General features: G+C 38.9%; 1 protein-coding gene across 1 annotated transcript; it reads left to right on the forward strand.

Moving 5' to 3' along the window:
* The first annotated feature begins 11,482 nt into the window (after positions 1-11,482).
* Positions 11,483-16,605, forward strand: acsl3b (acyl-CoA synthetase long chain family member 3b). Its single transcript, XM_037681672.1, has 14 exons — positions 11,483-11,858; positions 12,345-12,522; positions 12,611-12,720; positions 12,881-13,019; positions 13,434-13,584; positions 13,771-13,894; positions 14,071-14,142; positions 14,256-14,395; positions 14,696-14,868; positions 14,988-15,062; positions 15,139-15,330; positions 15,413-15,527; positions 15,635-15,792; positions 15,937-16,605. Exons 1-14 carry the CDS (start codon positions 11,508-11,510, stop codon positions 16,092-16,094), a joined length of 2,136 nt encoding a protein of 711 aa, XP_037537600.1. The 5' UTR covers positions 11,483-11,507; the 3' UTR covers positions 16,095-16,605.
* The last annotated feature ends 3,034 nt before the right edge of the window (positions 16,606-19,639 follow it).

Raw genomic sequence — 19,639 nt, forward strand, 5'->3', positions numbered from 1 at the left:
ATCTATCTATCTATCTATCTATCTATGTATCTATCTATCTATCTGTCTGTCTGTCTGTCTGTCTGTCTGTCTGTCTGTCTGTCTGTATATCTGTCTGTCTGTCTGTCTGTCTATCTATCTATCTATCTATCTATCTATCTATCTATCTATCTATCTGTCTGTCTGTCTGTCTGTCTGTCTGTCTGTCTGTCTGTCTGTCTGTCTGTCTGTCTGTCTGTCTGTCTGTCTATCTATCTATCTATCTCAATTTTTGATGTATTTTGATTTTCAAGCAAAAGTGTAACTAAACACATAAACATCTAAAATTATTCCTATTTGGCAACACCAATGCAAAGTATTTCATTTAACCTTTTCGAATAAAAAAAATCTGAAATAAAATTTTACAAAAATTCCCACCTGTACACTGATACAAATATGAATATTTGTGGTTGTGTCAGGAACTTATGTTTATTTTATTGCAAGGAATTTTAGTTGTTAGTTATTTGTAAGAGTATGGGTATCAAATAACTTTCTTTAATATTCAGACTGATTAATTTACAAAACACACACAAAAAAGTATATATATTGTAAGTGAATATGAATGAAATCAACAGATCATACCATAAAGTAATCTGAACTGACCTTGACAAATCTGTAAGGTAAAGCATAAAAAATATTTAGCGATTTTCTTTTTTTCATGTTATGAGAGAAACATGGACTTAAGGAGAGTGAATAGAAACTATATGACGGGGGTTGAATTATGAATTTGTTCAAGTTTATTGTCATTTGCATCACATGTGGTACATGAGGTGGAACAAAATTGTGTACACAAATATAAAGTGTAAAAAGAAACAGTAAATAAGGATCTGAGATATGAACTAATGAGTTATGAATTAAACTTAGAATTAAAATCAGACACTGAAAATAACCTTTTTTACGTGTTTGTATAGATTTAGATGTCCAATACAGCAAAAAGATAAGCTCAAACTGCAAAGCAGGTTGACATCCATCATATTATTTTAAAGTTTATGATCAGTATTTAGTATCCTCTGAGAGTGCAAGTAGTCCTGAAGGTGTCATCAGTTGGACAGCTCGTGGTGCTGAAACTCACCTGTCCCTGCAGGTGCCACATTAAACTCAGCTCAAACAGACACTTTGTGACATGAGCCTGCCAGACAACGGATTGGAAACTCGTTTTGAACGAGCTTGTTCGTTTTATTTTCTGGCACTAGTTAGTTTCTAAAGAACAGTCCTCAAACCTGGGCTGTCGTTATTCACGGGTCCGTGAACACAACAAACCGTATCCAACAATGGTCATTCAGGTCATCTGTACAGTTTGTTGTTGTTGTTGAGAGACGTTTCGCCCTTCATCGAAGGGCTTCATCAGTCTGAGGAGTCACAAACAAACTGTTTTCCCCAACAAACAGCACACTTCTTTAGTGGGCCAACCAGTTTGCTGGTGATAAGATGGTTTCTGGGGGCTGTTCTCTCCACCGTCGACTCCAGCCACAGCCAAAGTGGTTCAAGACATCCAAGTTCGTGCTCAATAATCCAGGTTTAAAAAAAACAAAAACTGATGACGTGACTGACAATTGTTGTATTTTTTTTTTACCTGGATTATTGAGCATGAACGTTGATGTCTTGAACAAACCAGATGGAGTCCGGAGTGCGACCCGGTTTATCAGAACCAGGGGAGAGTGAGAATCACAGGAAGTTTGTATGTGATGGTGCATGGGTCTGTTAATGTTGATTTAAATGGCCGGTGGGGGTAAACAGCTGGTTTTAACAGTCTAACCAACATGGGCAAACATGGTGGACAGGGTCAGTGAAGGAGGCGGTTTTGCTCTGCTCGCCACCACTGACTTAAATATCACTGAAGAAGAAAAAGAAGGTGAGTGTAGCATCCTCCACAACAACAAGAGTCTGAGGAGCTCCTGCTTAAAAGAAGAACAACGGATCTCATACTGGTGGTCTGCCACTCTTCTTGGCACATTAATATAATTTATTAATATGAAATATTTAACAACTATTATTTGGTCACTCCAACAGAGATGCTCTGACTGATCTCCACACTTGGTTTGAATGACTGCGATAAGGAGAGATGTTTTTTTTATATCTCAATTAATACGGTCATCACAATGATAATAATATTGCTCAATGCAAGTTTTTTTTCCTAATATCATGCAGCTCTTGTCATCAAACATAACAACTTTAAAATAAGCAATGACCAAATGAAAGTGCAATAAAAATTAAAAAAAATACAACAGCACCAAGTTTATGAGTGCTGCACGATGTTTAAAATTAGTGCTCTGAACTTTGATCCAAGCAGTCCTCCATGGAAAAACACCCAAACTGATCAGTTTAGGAATCGAGACAGACGTCACTTAAAGGAGTTCCTTGTGTTTCTGAAGCTGCTTCGTTTCCAGCACATGAGCGACACTGAATGTGCCAAAGAAAAGTTGAGTTCAGAAAAAGTTCTTTTAGTTGCACAGTGTCAGAAAAGTAAGTTTAGCAAGAAAGTCTTACAGCAGAATGTTGTTCTTTCAGCTTCTCCTTTTTGCAGGAGTCGCCACAGCGAGTGAGCTCACAAGATTTGGCAACTGCTTTTGTGCCAGTTGTCCTTCCGTACTCAACTGGGGCTCAAGTATGCAGCCTCAGGATTTCAAGACCACTGCACTGACCACTGAGCCACTGCAGTCCCAGATGTTACAGCAAAATAACAACCCAAAGCACAATATATACATATATATATATATACAGTATATATATATATATATATATATATATATATATATGTATGTATGTATGTATGTATGTACTAGAGATGCATAATATTTAGTTTTTGGCCAATATTCGATATGCCAATATGTTAATACTTATTTGGCCGATAACCGATACCAATACCGATATTTTTCCCCTAGACATACTTACAGAGACTACATAGCTTTCTCTGCTGTGGAATTAAAATACTACATTGTTCTTCGTGGCCATTGTCAATTTCGCCTGCAACCAAATGCAGATGCCAAAAAAGGGCTGAAAATGATGTAACGCTTCAACCTGGATTATGTTTAATGTCAAATTTATTCATGACATTTACTCTCTCTAACACAATGACATCACTTGAACAGTGCAAATTTGTACATTTTCACAAATCTAAACTCAACAATGCGCATGATGTCATAACATTGTGCTGGCGCTGCAGGAATCCTTGTCACTGTGTTGTCATACAATAACCGTGCCTTTTAAATCAGTGAGTTGTTTTGATGAATTGGCCGACTTTATCACTTATATTGGCCGATACCAATACCATGCAGATTATTATGTATATATATGTATGTATGTATGTATATATATATATATACATATATACATAAAAATAAGTTCAGATAATCCAAAGCTTTTTAAGTTAGAGCTAAAGTTTGCAAAACAATAACCAGTATATCATGCTAACTTTTAAAGAAATGCAAAAAATTGTTGAAAACATTTTTTTAGCAGACAGTTGCAAGAACGTTCTGAGTGTCTTCATGAAACGTTGAATCACTGGTGCCAACATTGCTGCAACCACATGAATTTGTTGCAAACATGACTGATTCCTGTTACAATTCCAGGGTCAATAATGAGCTTTTATTTCCACAAGAAAACTGTCAAAAGCAGCAGCTTCAGTTTTCTTATTGAATTTATAAGCACAGCCTGTTTAGTAGCTGCTTTATGACAGTTTATTTTAGCTAACTTGTCAAACTGATTTTTTTTTTTCTTCTGTGAGAGAATCATTTCTAGCAATACAACCCATTATACTTATGACTAAACCAGTTTACCTAATAACCTCCTCTATGTGATAACACTCACTCCCCATGGTGGACCAGGTCAGCAGGGAACCTCAGTGACCCTCGAGGGAACACCGTCCTTCCCAAGATGACAGAGCGCTTTAGGGTTGTGGGCTCAAATAAATAGTGTAAAGTCATGAAACAATGCTGGAGCAGATGACCTCCCATTGGGGCCTTAAATCATCCGTGACTCTGAGTTGATTTAAAATCACCCTGACGAGCAGGAGAATTATTAGTTACATGTTCACGATGGACCATTTCTAACCATCATTACACAATCTATAAAACGTGCATGAGAAAAACGTCAACTGGTGGGTTCAAGGTATTAAGGTTGAGATGATGTCTCCATTGTGTCCCAGTCACACAGTAGGCATTTGTATCCAATTGGGGTTGTTTTAGTAGGCGACGGTGGTCTCAGTAGCTTAAATCCATCCTTTTTAGGTCCCTCAAAAGAATTCCTTCATTTGGTCAGTGAGTAATGCCACTTTAAATGCCACCATGACAAAAGCCTGAGGGGGGAAGGAAAGGAGGGGTGGCAGTCTTCTACTGGGAGCAATATAGGCAACAGTGTCTAGGCAGGGCAAAAGGCCTCATGTCTTGGGGACTGTAGGGCTTAAAGTTAAAGATTACTTTGAAATCTGCATCCCCTACCGTCACTCTCCCCTCTATCTCCCACCCTTCCTCCTCCCCGCAGCCATCACTTCCACTCCCTGGAATAAAAAGCGTCGCCACAGAAGAGGGGATGAGTAGAAAGCAGATCCTCTTTGATGACAGAGAAGGATCCTTTTGTTCCTTAATCCTCACAAAACTGGCCCCTTGGCCCCCATCTTTTTTTTTTTCTTGTTTTCTCTGATGCTAAGTAACTTGAAAAAGAAGTTACGAAAGTGTTTGTTTAATCTAAAAGAAATAAAGTAATGTGACTTACAAAAACATGAGGAAAACGAATGAACGAATCAATAAATTATGTCAAAAATTCAGAAACAGACACTGCAGGATCCATTTCCCTTCTTCCTGCAACTTGCCTTAAGTAGGTGCAAAGTGTGTTTTTGTGTCATTATCACATTGGACACACATATTTCACAGAGAAGATGAAAGTGTTGCTTTTACTTGTAACATCTGCCCCCTGATGGTGTCTGTCCCACCATGACCTCAGAGACATTACCCTGAGGAAAGTGATTATCACCCCTCTGCGTACACACTTTGGCTCGTCGTGTGATCACATGCATTTGTAACACTTGTGTGCAAGTCCAAGTGTGCATGTGGTTTTAAAAGCTGTTGCAAAAGGTGTGTTTTTGAGCTCACTGAATATGTGCACGACATATGGCCTGAAAAGCAAAACCTCCAGAGATAAGTGACGTGAACTCAATGTTTGATGATCAAAGTGCCAAACACAGATCATCTTACCATTTTATGTTGCCCAAGGATGTGAAAAAATACTTTCCCTCTCTTTGTATATCTTTCTGTCGTAATTCAAACACAATTTGGTCTTTTCTTAATTAAAATAAAATGAAAGAGTGCGATTGTCTCCCTCTGGTGGACAAACGTTGGAAATGCAGGGCTAAACAAAGCACGTGATTTAGAAAAATATATTACTGGTAGTAAAAAATAAAATAAAATAACACGTTCTTTCCTTTCTGTCTTTTTCAAAATGAGCCACTGTGTTTTATATGTTCCTTTCATGTTTTAGTCAAACATGGAGACATTTTAAACTACTGATTATTGTTGTGTCCGTTTATCAGCTAAACCTTTTTAGATGCTCAAACCCAACTTTATTATAAACTAACACAAGTTGTAGTCAAATTATATTCATTATAAAAGTCAGCAATGTGAATATGTATTGCGGACTGCTTTATCAGTGTCATGTCTATTTTTTTTCTTATTGTATGATGATTAAAGTGATGAGTTTTGTTGTGAATCACTTTATATAAAATCATCATGCAGCTTAAACTATTTCCACTCCTTTCTCAAATCTGTGATTCTCTCTGACACTTTGTTGGATTTGCATTTTAATTTATTTGTTTCTGGTAAAATACTGAAAGTATACATTACAAATTTTATTCATATTCACTGAAAGAATGAGCTTGGAATTTTGAGAATTAAATTAAAATTTCAAATCAGCTTGTTTGATAAGTCCAAGTGTTATACGGTGGCATGAACCACATTCTGTTTAATAGCTGTTTAATACACCATATTACATTATTATTGTGTAGAGATATATTTCCTAGTATGCTGTTTATTTATTTATTTTTATACTTTTTACTTTTGCAATTTTTAGGTGGGACCTTGAGTAAACAGTTTTGTTCCACCACATGTACCACGTGTGAGGCGAATGACAATTAAGAACCTTGACGCATGTGTGAAACGTGCAGTTGTGGTAAATTCACTTGCAGATCTCACTACATTACTATCAAATGTTGCAGGACTGTATATATATATATATATATATATATATTTTTTTATTTTTTTTAAGAATAAGACTTGGGTTATAGGGATTTTGGCAAGTATTCATGTTTTATAAAGCAATGTGCAATCTTATTAGAGACAGTTCTCCTTGAATCAAGTTGTAGGACATTTAATAAGGAGGAGGGGACAGAATGCAAGTCTAATCCAAGATATGCTGCAAGTCTAAACAAAAAGGTTTCAAAATAACAGAAACATGTTTGAAGACCTTTTATTCACCATGAATAAAATGACCACAAAGAAATACAAACGTCAAATAAATCTGTCAACATGGTGGGCATTTTGAGGGACTAAATCAGATCTCTTCTTAAATATTATATTAAAAAATAATAATTTGTATGCATCCTTTATGATTGTCTATTGTTGTTTTTGTTGTCCACTGTTGTCATCACTTTTTGTTAAAATCAAATCTCTCTTGTAATTGAGTCCCCGAGACTCAATGGGATTAACCTGTGTAAATAAAGGTTGAATGAAATTAGTGCACATAGTCTTTTTATTTGTTTACTTTGATTAACTTTCAGATGATAAAACAGTAGCTAGATTTTTGTGGCCTGGAAAAGTGTCCAACAATAGCTTGGCAAAAGCATATTTTGAACAGTTTGATTCATATTTTGCAGATTTAGTCTTTTTTTTTTAATGGCATCCTTTTCAATTTATGATTGTATTTTTTATCTGTTGCTGGTAAATAAAAAGTACACCCACCCATTTATTTATTTTCTGAAGAACTTGTAAATATATACTGTAACTCACTGTTTGATTGTCATTCTGCAATATTGACCACGTTGTGTGGTCCTCAATGTTGTGTTAGCATAAACTGTGCAAAACTAAATATTATTGACAGTAAATATAACAAAACGGTTTTAGATCAGTTTTGTAGTGTATGAAGTATAAACATCACATGAGAAGTGGGTAAAAAATAATGGATGGATGAATTATCACAGATCACTGTAACGATCTGCACATTTAATGAATGTCTCCAAACTTTCAGGAAAAGACAGAAGACAAAAACACTATAATAATAAAATAAATAACTTGAAAATAGCGATGCAAATTGGCTATAAAATAAAACTGAAAAAAGTACTTGAACTCCAACCCTCAGGTATGTCTGCCATGGATTTGTATTGACAGTATTGTGTAAGTTCGTTTTTAGGATTCCTCAAGTATCTTTGATTTTTATGTTCGGGTCAGTTCAGTGGTGATAACTGTGCTTGTGCTGTCACGTGTATTTTAAACGCGATTGTTTAATTTATTTATAATTTTATAATTTTTACTTTTACAGCAAAGGTAGACAGTTTCTTGCAGGGCACCGACGACACGTCGCTGAAGACTTCCGTATCTTGACCGCTAGTAACCTCGCTGACGTTCCCGCTGCCTCCAGCACGCGCCACCTCCGAAGCTCCAATCACTGTCGGAGAAACATCGTGACGTCACCTGACAGCTTCCGGTCTGGCACCAGTGGCCCCGGTTTTTCACAGATTTACGTATTTTCATATTGGTTTTATCGCACACTTGCAGTTGAGATTCATTGCCAACACTATGGACTTGATAGTTTACGTGAATATGATGTCGGAGCTGTGATTGAAAGGATAAAAACACCGGAGTTCGTCCCGCAGCGACTCGGTAATAACGAGGAAAAGAGGTGAGAGGATGTGTTGCTTAGCGCTTTGCAGATGTTCGCGTGAGGAGGCGCTTGCGTTAGCCACCGGTTTACTGAATGGCGCGGCACGTCGCCTTTATCAAGTCGTACATTTTTATAAAACTTATGATTCGCTTTTAAAATTATTGAGTAAATGTTTTGCTACTCAGCGAGCGCTGTGACGGGTTTGTTGAACTAAATAAATGGTCGTCTTTTTGCCGCTTCGCTAAGCTTCGGCTAACAGCTAAACTCGCTAGCGTGATTACTATGTCCCGATATTCAGAACCAAAATTAAACTCTTAAATCTCGTTCCGGCAGTTACACATGATGTAATCTTATCTATAGTCACTACTGTTTATATCTATTTTTACTAGCTGTAAGCATTGATGTCACACTGTCAGCGTTTAAAAATAACACAGATACTGATAGATGTGTGTTTAATGCATACGTCACATACAGTACATACAGTATACAGTACATACAGCACATACAGTATACAGTACATACAGTATACAGTACATACAGCACATACAGTACTTCAAATAAGCTAATACCAACGAGAAGAAGGTGACTGAATAATTAACATCTGAAATACTCCATAAAAGTAAGAAGAACAAGCTTAAAATGTTACCAGATTTAAATGTTCAACTCATTTTGGTGTCTTCCTCCAGTCCTGCAGCTGCTTTTTCAATGAAACATTAACTTTAAACAGTATAACTAACATAATCTCTAGTAAAATAGCCTCACAACATTGTAGCCATATTCTGCCATAGTGGATAAATAAGCTAAAAGTCTTAACCGTATTAGGAAATATACTACAACTGTGTAAAACAGTAAAAAAAAAAAAAAAAGATTCTTGTAAATCTAAGGTTTGCAGGTAGTTATTATGCATGTGATTAAAAGTTTTACTTTCACATAAGTAAAACTAGTTCCCTGTTACTCAAACTGTGCAGAACACAAGTATTTTTCACGACTTGATTCATTTGGTTTGTGGTGTGGTTTACTCTTGTGTCATTCAACCTTTATTTATACAGGTTAGTCTCGGTGAGTCACAAGGACTCATTTTCAAGAGAGACCTGTTTAAGACAGATAACATATAAAGTGCAGACAACAGTTGTTCAACAAAAAGCAATTCAAATCATATAAAATAAGTTATAAACACTGTAACAGTTTTTATTTGATTTGTATTGATTTTTGTTGAATTGTTGTCTGTGCTTTATATGTTATCTGTCTGAAACAGTCGAGGCTAACCAGCATCTTATGGGACTGACATCACACATAAGATGAAAAATTAATTCTAACGTGATGTCTCTTAACCGTCACTAACCGTTCATTGCATGTCAGCTGCTTTGTGTGAAAAAGATCCGTTTCATTGTTGCTCAAACTAACGAGAAAAAGGCGGCCCTACTCTAAACAGTACGTCTACTTAAACCTGTACTGCCAGTGTTAAACCAAGCTGGTGTGAACTCTCTACAGCTTGGCTCCGAGTTTTGTTTGATCTTCCCATGTACTCTCAATTTATGGCAGTTTGCTGTGGTATGTAAGCAGAACAAGTGAGACACGTTCACCCAGTATATCGCTGTGACTTTGATTGGGGGGTGTGTGTGTAAAATTGTCGCTTTAGGTTCAATCTTTTTCACACTTAAATGATAACGGTTGTGTGTAAATAAAACAGTTAGCTCCTCTTTATATTGTTCAAAAGTTTTAAACCACATTTTATTTCCTTCTAATCTGCTTCCAAGGAGGCAGATGTTTTCTTGAGGTCTTTTAAAATCTTGTCTCGGGACTGCTTTTTGACCTTTTTTATTTTATTTTCTGGCTTCAGTCCTTGTCCATCTATGATGGTGTGGTTTGCAGGATGTGTTTAAACTTTAAAACACTGGTCAAAGAAGGAGAAACCAAAAAAAAATGTCAGGTTTAAGATGCTGTCTTCAGCTGAAAAGAGCCAACAAAAACCTGAACAAGACCATCTGCCTTATTCAGTTTGCAACCAGCAGCTCTGGATGCTACTTGTTTGGTGCTAACAGGGATTCTATGTCAAACTGGGTTGCATTCGGTATTTGTCAGAGATCGAACTAAAAAACTGAAACAAATTGTCATCGAGACAAGCTGCTAACAAACTGCTTATTTTAAAATGGTTCTTGGATGCATTGCTTGTTGTGTTCAGATTGTTTAGGTACTGGTGCGTGTCTGAATGAACTCAAATCCACAGAAAACCTTTAGAGCAGCTGAAAAAGACCCTTTTTTTAAAGATTACAAGAAAGTCTAGTGTCTTGGAAGCAAAATATAGAGAAATGACAGCTCAGTCAAGGTTTTTGTACAGGTTAGTTTGTATGTAGTTTAATAATAGATGTAGCTTTAAGCATCAGTTCATTCACTCTAAAATGATTTCTCCTTGATTGCACATTACATCAACCACATGCTGCTAATATTAAACCTGTTGTTGAGTGCTGGCTTTGTGTGTGTGTAATGTTGTTCTCTGCCCGTCTTGTCTTGAAACAGTTTAGTGCAACACAGACATTTGTTTTTAGAAATCAAGCAAGTTTATTTTTCATGTATCTTGTCTTGTAGCCTGCATATTGTGCATATGAGCATCCCACCTCATTAGCTTGTGCTACTGTTTTCACCATATTGTCACATTAGCTGGCCGGGGTTTGCTAACGTCAGTCCTGACCTCTAGCTTCTCACTGTAAGCTGCAGTCAGGCTCAGAGGTTACAGGGCCACATTGCTTGTCCTGCCCTCTTTAAGCACACACTACAAATAGCCGAGCTCTCAGGGAGGCAGTCTGAGGTGATGCAAACAGTTGCATAGTCCAGCATCTTAAAGCATTAACAACTTTAAAGTGTGGGAGACTAAACCCACTTAGAGCAAACAATAAAAATACACACAAAAAACAGCACAGGGTATAATGTTGCTGCAAACTACACAATGAATTCTTCCAGAAAATGCAGTGTTAAAGGAAAGCTCTGCTTGTTTCAGCAGTCTTGAACAGTTTTCTTATCCTGTCATATTTTGTTTGCCTTTTTTTGTCAGTTTATCTGACAAATCTCTTTCTGCAGAAAGTAGAAAAAACGATTGGTGCAAAGTTCTGCATTGTCTCCAGAGCGCACAAAGGAACGCTTCAAAACGGAGTTAGAGTTTACAGTCGATTCACATAAGAAGCACATTTTCAACTAGTTAACACAATAACCTCAGCTCTGATGTTAAATTTTCATTATGCTGATTCATTCAGCTTCATACTTCCTCTGTAAGGTTGCTCTTTGTGAAGCATGGAAGAAAGTGGTGGAGAAAGAAAAATGCTGGGGAATCGGTCTAAAAATAGACAGAGCTGGGCTTCATTAAAGCAAGGATTTACTTACCGGGATGCTGTTACTCATATTTACTGAAACTCAGTGTTTCAGAATGTTCTGATTCATTTTCAGTGCAGATCATACGTCTAAAATTTCATTTTAATGTTGTTTTGCAGGTTGTTCTGCCTCGCATAAACATCTACCACCTCCTCCTGCATGCACTGTAGGCAGCAGATCAGAATACTGAGCTGAGCAGATCAATCCGTTGTTCCTCTTAAGAGTTTGAGTCATCTCCAGCTTTGACTTCATCGCCAGAGATGAAGTTGAAGGAGGAAATCAACCCGCTGCTCCTGCATGTTTTCCGCTCTGTCGTCTGGGTCTACTCTGTCATCACCTTCATACCCTGGTACTTCTTCTCCGGGGCTGGCACCAATTTGGAACGAGCCCGCCGGATAAAGGCGCAGTCAGTCAGCGGACACCCTGCGGGACCGTACAGATCCACCAACAGCCTGGCGACGTTGGTAGCATGGTTGAACCCTGGAGTGGACACACTGGACAAAATGTTTGAAAATGCTGCAAGGAGGTTCCCAGCGAGAGACTGTCTGGGCAGCAGGGAGGTGCTTAGTGAGGAGGATGAACTCCAGCCAAACGGCAAAGTGTTTAAAAAGGTGAGAATCCTCTGTCTGCTTATTTACATTTTTATTTTTACTGGTTAGATATGTTGCAGAGTGTAGTCGAGCCATAGAGTTGCTCCTGTGGAGACGTAAATGTTTAGAAGGGGACCTGTGTTCTGTTTCTTGCACTGCACTCAGTGTGAGTAACAGAAAAGGCCTCCGCTGAACGAACACCTGAATGACAACAAAAGTCCTGTAGATGGCAGTAACTCACTACATATTGGTGATGACGTATAACTGGTTCAGCATGAGTCATTTGCTGATTTTCCTGTTTCATTGTTGCCACAATCATTATCTTGCTTTGTAAAGTTTATTGTAAAAGTAAAAAAAAAAAAAAGTGAACATATTCAGTGCATCCTTGTCACGATGACTAAAACTGTTCCTGTAAAGATGCTGCACAAGCCCGTATGTTCTGCTGCTTCTTTGTAGTATGTGTACACAGTACTGATTTCCTTGTGTACCTGTGCATGTTTCATGCAGGTAATTCTCGGGAACTATAACTGGCTCTCGTATGAGGAAGCCTACAACGTGGCCAAGTGTTTTGGTAGTGGTCTGGCAGCTCTTAATCAGAAGCCCTTCTATAACATCGCCATCATTTGTGAGACCAGAGCTGAGTGGGTTGTAGCAGCACAAGCCTGCTTCATGTACAATTTCCCACGTACGTATGCAGGAATAGACTTTGATATTTATACATTTAGTCTGTGTACATTTAAACTAACCAGCTGAACTATAACTGAACTTCACAGTTGTTACCATGTATGCCACTCTCGGGCCCAAGGCCATCGCTCATGGCCTGAATGAAACAGAAGTCACGCACATCATCACAAGCAAAGACTTGCTGCAGGGCCGCCTTAAGGTGCTTGATTACTGTTTTTGTCAGTCGTGTTAAAGTGGTTGAACCATGTTGTTGTTCATGTGTAGCAAAGAAGCTCATTTCAATTTGCTTAATTACTTTTTCCTGCCGTTTTCTTTCCTTTTCTTCCTCTCTTTTGCCAACATTGAATTTTCTGTCGCAGGCCGTTCTGTGTGATGTCCCGAGGCTGCAGTACATCATTGTTGTGGACAGTAAGCCCACAAGCTGTTCAGATATGCCCAGAGGCATCATGATCTATAACATGGACACTGTGAAGGAGCTGGGATCCAAACCAGAAAACAGTGAGCACTGTGATTAAAACTGTTTCTAATTTTACCAGGAACATTGAAGTACACCAGAGCAGGCTTAATACAAATCCAACATCCTGATTTGTAATTAAACTGATGCACAGTGCATGACAATCAGCAATCATCTCTTACAAACGCACAGTTTGATGACAGTGTCCAACTTTAAAGGAAAATAAAGGTAAAAGAAATGATGGTTCTTAAGAATCACTTCAGCTTCTAAATAGTTTGTCGTACTTGCTGTGGACAGTGGTCAGTAAATTTCAGCTTTATATTTTATTTTAAATAAAAAGCAAAAAGCGAAATTGGTTATGAAGCATATAATTGAATTTTAGCTGCGACTTATTTCACAAATAATGATAAAGGTGTTGTGTGGTGTACTTCTACTCTAACATCACTCTTGCTCCACAGTTGCAGTAGAGCGCAGACAGCCCAAGCCCTCGGACATCGCCGTCATCATGTACACCAGCGGCTCCACGGGCATTCCTAAGGGTGTCATGATCTCCCACGGCAACATCATTGCTGGCATTGCCGGCATGGCTGAGCGAATCCCTAACCTCAAGTATGCAGAGAGTTTCACTGCTTGGCCTCTGACACTTTCTCTGGTTTTTCTTCTGTTCTGATACTTAAAATCTGACGGTTTTATCTGTTTGTGGTGGTTTTCCAGCCATTTCTGGCAACTATGTTTGTTTACTTGGGATTTATTTTTCTTTGATTACATAGTTTGCTTTTTTTTGTGTGCTGGCAGTGAGACAGACACCTACATTGGCTACCTGCCACTGGCCCACGTTTTAGAGCTCAGTGCAGAACTGGTTTGCATCTCTCATGGATGTCGTATCGGGTATTCCTCTCCTCAGACTCTAGCGGACCAGGTCAGTGTCTGAATAAAATTTGATATGATTTTTATGATGTCCTCAGAACATTAAATCCACAATTCTTACATGATATTTTTGACCATGTATAAAAATGGTCATGGGCAGGCACCCATGTCGATTTGTTACCACAACCTGAACTCTGTTCAGCACTGACAGTTGTTTCATTTTCACAGTCCTCTAAGATCAAGAAGGGCAGTAAAGGGGATACCAGTGTGCTGAAACCTACTCTTATGGCTGCTGTACCAGTAAGTCCTTATAATGTTTAATGTTGAAGCCGTTGTTTATTAGAATATACTCTAAACTTAAACTTTATAACTGATTACAGTCATGCTTAGTGTTGACTGTCTGATGTTTGCAGGAGATCATGGACCGGATCTACAAAAATGTGATGACCAAAGTGGAGGAGATGAGCAAATTCCAGAAAACGCTCTTCGTACTGGCTTACAACTACAAGATGGAGCAGATCTCCAAGGGATACAGTACGCCTCTCTGTGACAGGTAAAACTCGTCACTGCATACACGAGCTGCTCCAGCTGCCATTAACCTCCGAGGCTAATCTCAACCTCGTACAGCATTTTCTTAAAATTTTTGTTAACACTTAGCTACAACATAAAATGCTGGAAATTGTTCTCTAGTATGTTTTAAATTATTTTTGTGGGACTAAGGGAAAAACTGTCATTTTACATAATATTATTAATGTTCACTTAGTAGTAATAAAAAAATAGAAATATGCTTTGAAGATCGAGTTTAATCTTATGAAATTATAAACTGGCTTGCCATGCTTTTCCTCCCCTTCAGTCTGGTTTTCAAACGGGTACGGTCCCTCTTGGGAGGCAACACGCGGATTCTGCTCTCCGGCGGAGCTCCACTATCGGCTGCAACCCAGCGTTTCATGAACATCTGTTTGTGCTGTCCTGTGGGGCAGGGCTACGGCCTGACGGAGACCTGTGGAGCTGGCACCATCACTGAGGGTACTTTTACAAACCGTGTTGGGGTTTTTGTGTGTTGGTTTTTTTTCACCACAATGATGATAAAACACAACTTAGCTTGTACTTGCTTATATTTATTGAGTCTTTGGTGGATTTTTCAGTTTGGGACTACAGCACGGGACGGGTCGGCGCTCCACTGGTTTGCTCTGAGTTCACGCTGAAGAACTGGGAGGAGGGTCAGTAAGAGATTAGCAAATATATCTACAGAAATCAGACAAAAAAAAGTTAATTAATTGTTCTTTGTTCCTTCAGGTGGTTACTACAGCACAGATAAGCCTAACCCACGAGGGGAAATTCTGATTGGAGGGCCCAATGTCACAATGGGTTACTATAAAAGTGACGGTAAGAACCACGAGGACTTCTTCGTGGATGGGAAAGGCCAGAGGTGGTTCTGCACCGGAGACATTGGAGAATTCCACCCTGATGGATGCCTCAAGATCATTGGTAGGAGACATACCATCTGATGCGTTTGTGTGCTGGTGATCAGATAAATGTGTTAAATCAGATGTGAACATGTGTTTTCCAGACCGTAAGAAAGACCTGGTGAAACTTCAGGCGGGTGAATACGTCTCTCTTGGAAAAGTAGAAGCCATTCTAAAGAACTGCCCTTATGTAGACAATATCTGTGCCTATGCCAACAGGTATTATCCTTTTATGTTCCTTCTTTTCACTTTTTTTTTGTTCCCACACTGAGAAAATGTGTTGATTATAAAACATGAATGCCCCTTCTTTATTTTTTTTTTTTTAGTGCTGAGTCATATGTGATCAGCTTTGTGGTGCCTAATCACAAGCAGCTAATGGCACTGGCGAGGCAGATGCAAATTAACGGCGCTTGGGAAGAAATCTGCAACAACCCCCAGATAGAGAAAGAGTTCCTCCACATCATTACTGACGCTGCTGTTTCAGGTAGAAATGAAAAGTCGTATTATTGCTAACAAAATGATTGTAATACAGCTAAAGGTATCGTGTGGTTAGATAGCACATCACACGCTTTGGGTGAATTGTGTCTGGGGCGGACTCTTAGTTCTGGTTCTGCTCTCCTCCAACCAGGCAAACTGGAGCGGTTTGAGATTCCCAAGAAGATCCGGCTGAGCGCTGAACCCTGGACACCAGAGACTGGTCTGGTCACTGATGCGTTCAAACTGAAGCGCAAGGAGCTCAAAACACACTACCAGGAAGACATTGAGAGGATGTATGGTGGAAAATAACACTAATACACTCCAAGCAACACACACCCTTCACTTGAATGAGGAGCTAACCTGAACTATTTCGTGAGGACTCAAACTTGTAATGTAGGTAACACATATATTGTTTCAGATGTGTAGAGAGAGGTCACCTCAGCTTCTCTGTAACCAGCCTCGATCAAAGTGGGGAGAAAAATCTGGAATCGAGTTTTAGCACTTCCGGTTAAAACCAAGAGGCAGGAAGAACCCAGACAGCAGATGACTGAGCCAGCCAGGCGACGCACTTACAACTCAACCCTTTGAGTTGCTACAACGACCAACGTGGCATTTGAACCCTGACCTTTGCATGATTCGAAGGGAAAAGAATGTCAACATAAACATGGATCCATCTCATCACAGCTTCTCTTTCTCCTTTGCTCTCAGGAGCATTCCACCTTTACAGCTCGGTTTGTAGTCACGTCCAGGTACCTGACGGGGGCAGTGCGTAGTATAGGCCTGACAGAGGGAACTAAATCACTTTCAGGTTGCAATCTTTGCAGGGAATTTTATTATCTTCGTTTTCTTTTCTTATGTGCGTTGCAATGTTTTCTTCGATGTTTGGTTCGTCGGCTTTGAAACCCATTTCTTTATGATCAGTTGCAAAGCCACAAGAGATTTAGCATTAAGACATACATTTTAATACTGTTACTATTCAGAGAGATTTTATACATGTCTTATACATGCTTATTTTGTATTTCCCTTTTTTTTGTTTGTTTGTTTATGCTACTTGTAATGAGCTGTGTTTACATTTTTTTAGGTCATTTTCTTCTTTTATTCTCCGGTGAGCCAAAGTCTGCTCATTCGAGTGCATGTTTACTTGAGTCTTCATTCCCTGCTATTAGACTGGGATCACAGTTCAATGGCAAAGTATCCGTCAAGGCGATGCCTCCTGTAGCACTTGTTTTTTTTTTTTATTGACACACACGTATTCTGTTTTCCTGCTGTCATGACCAAGACCATGGATGTCTCCAACAGAACTTTGCATAGGACAAAAAGTTACATTAGCTAGTTGCAGCGATACATGCCATTCAATTTGATAGATCTAGTTACTGTTGTTTTGCTCATTTTTTTTAAACTCATGAATATGAAATCTAAAATGAATGTGCAATATTTATACTCTAATTTTAACTATGTAAAAGGAAGAAAGCCCTTTTTGAGGTGTATTTATCAGCCTTTGCTCTTAGTTGAATAATCTTATAGGAACATAAAAGTGAGAATGGTAGAGAGACACTGACGGCAGCATTTAGAAGTAGCCTGTTAATATACTGTGCTAAAGATGTAAATTACACAGGAAATGCGTGTAAAACTTGCATGATGGAAAGTGTGCGCCTGTACCAAAGCACATAAATAGGAGAATAATTTCCACTCCATTGGAGCAATTGAAGAAATTCTGTATGAACGCACTCCAGGGTTGAGCATATAGGACGAACGTACAGAGTGCTGCTGTAAATCCAAGCTTGGTTGTGTGTAAGATAACTGTACGTTAAATGTACATACGAGTGTGTACTATAGTACAACCAGGTATTTTAACTCATGTAAATCATATATTGGTTACAGCAGGTTTTTTTAGATTTGTGGCGGTATAAATTGCAACAGTTCAAGTGACTTCCTTTTATTTAAATATAGACTGAAGCTGAGAATGTTTGATTGGTCAGTGCTCTTCTGTAAAAAGTGGGCATGTCACTGAGCTCTTATTTTGACGGTACTCAGCGCAGCATTGATGAAGGTACAGTAAACACCATCACTTATCAGATTTCTGCTGTCTTTAGCTGATAAAAAGTTCTGCTGTTACGACGAAGCAGGATCAACATTCCTCCTTCCTGTTTTAGATTTTCTTTTTTATATATATATATATATATATATATATATATATTCTTGTTATTCCTCCTGACGATTCAGTGAAATGTCAGACGCTTATTGTGTTCGCTGCTTTTTCTCTGCCTGGCCAAAAGCTGCTTGTTGCCTTCCGACAAACGCAAGATTTCATCAGGGGTCTTGAGAATGTGGGGCGCTCCCTGTGTTTTTAGACCTCGCACACAGAATACATACCACCGTCATCAGATTGGATCTAACGAGGCAGAAGATGTTTTTATATGTAGATAGGTTTTAAAGTGAAAAGGTTCAAATGTCACAAACTGAATGAAACTACTAACTGTACACATGTAAAGCCTCCTAATGTATTTAATGCTCTTTGTTTTGGACCAGTTTTAGGGTCACTTTTTATTTTTTGGTTAAGTGTCCCTGGAAGCTGAGCTTTAACTGCAACAAGTGTGTCTTTATTTATTTGTGATCTGGCCTTGGAAATTGTGTAATGGAAATAAACAAGTTTGTACTGGTAATAACAGCTGGTCTGCTGTGTGCTTTAGAGGCGCGGCGTGTGCGTTGCATGTCTGAGTGATCTTTGAGGCTCAACACGATGATTGGAATCATCCTGAAACTATAGTTTCTATGGCAACGAAGGCCGGTGAGTCTGAGCGTTTCTGAGTGAATGTGGTCTGTGAAAGGCTGCGCGGCGCTCCGACGCAAACAGAACACGCAGTTCTAGGAGTCGAGCGGTATTCAGGTCTCGTAAACAAAAGAGCTTTTTTTTTCTTTCATTCAAGCGTTTAAGGTGTTTTTTTCTGTTGAATCACTGATCTGTGACTTCAACTCATTCATTAAAGGAAGACGCAGTCACACCTCTAAGGCTGCTGCAAGTATTCATCAAACTGAAGATGATGACAGTCATCAGACCTTTTCCTCATAAATTTATCTCTTGTTGAATGCTACAATATGTGAAACTAAAACACCTAACAACTCATTAGCTTCAGAGAGTCCTGAAAATTATAATTATTTGACCTCTAATTTACACATACTGTATATTTCTTTTTTTCTTTTTTTTTGGATTTGTTTAATAAAAGATGAGAGTGAAGCAATCCCTTCAAGCCCTTCTCTTCTTTTTTCCTCCCTCCATCCTTTCCCTTGGGATGTGTGTGAGTCACAGGCGTATTGCCGTCTTTATTAGCCCACAGATATTGACGCACACTCTCTCAGAGAAGTGGATATACCACAAAGACACCAGCAGCAGCAGGAAGGTCTTCCATATTGTCTGACTAGTTTCTGTGTGTCCTTTTCTGGACTGTGTTAGTCTTCTTTTTGTTTTGCTGGCACACACCTCTACCGTCCTTTCTCCTGCTGCTTCCCCTGGCTCCCTCGCATCCTGTCTACCTATGACTCAGAAAAGTGTAGAGAGAAAACTTGGATCTGTGTGTTCTCACTCCTAGGTGAGCCAGAGCCAGACTGGTGTTTACTCGAGGATGAGCGGAACTGGATCGCTTCATAACTCTGTGGAGGTGGTGTCTGTAGGAGTGAGAGAAGTGACATTGGAGGCTAAAATGTGGTACGGCAAGGAAGAGACTCAGATATGTAACGCAACATTAAATATCAATTACAAGGCTATTTTTCGAGAGAAGTGTTTATGAAGAGATAAACTGCCCTTGATTCTCTTTACAGCTCCCTTTAAGTGTTAGCATTACATGTAGGACCACTAG

This window comes from Nematolebias whitei, chromosome 9 (assembly GCF_014905685.2).
Source record: "Nematolebias whitei isolate Nwh7 chromosome 9, NemWhi1, whole genome shotgun sequence".
Classification (NCBI taxonomy): Eukaryota; Metazoa; Chordata; class Actinopteri; order Cyprinodontiformes; family Rivulidae; genus Nematolebias; species Nematolebias whitei.

Excerpts from the sequence above, each read along its gene's own strand:
- acsl3b (XM_037681672.1), top strand. The coding sequence starts at position 11,508 with ATGAAGTTGAAGGAGGAAATCAACCCGCTGCTCCTGCATGTTTTCCGC. Across the intron at positions 13,895-14,070 it reads CTCAGACTCTAGCGGACCAG|TCCTCTAAGATCAAGAAGGG; the intron begins GTCAGTGTCTGA and ends TCATTTTCACAG. Across the intron at positions 14,396-14,695 it reads AGTACGCCTCTCTGTGACAG|TCTGGTTTTCAAACGGGTAC; the intron begins GTAAAACTCGTC and ends CCTCCCCTTCAG.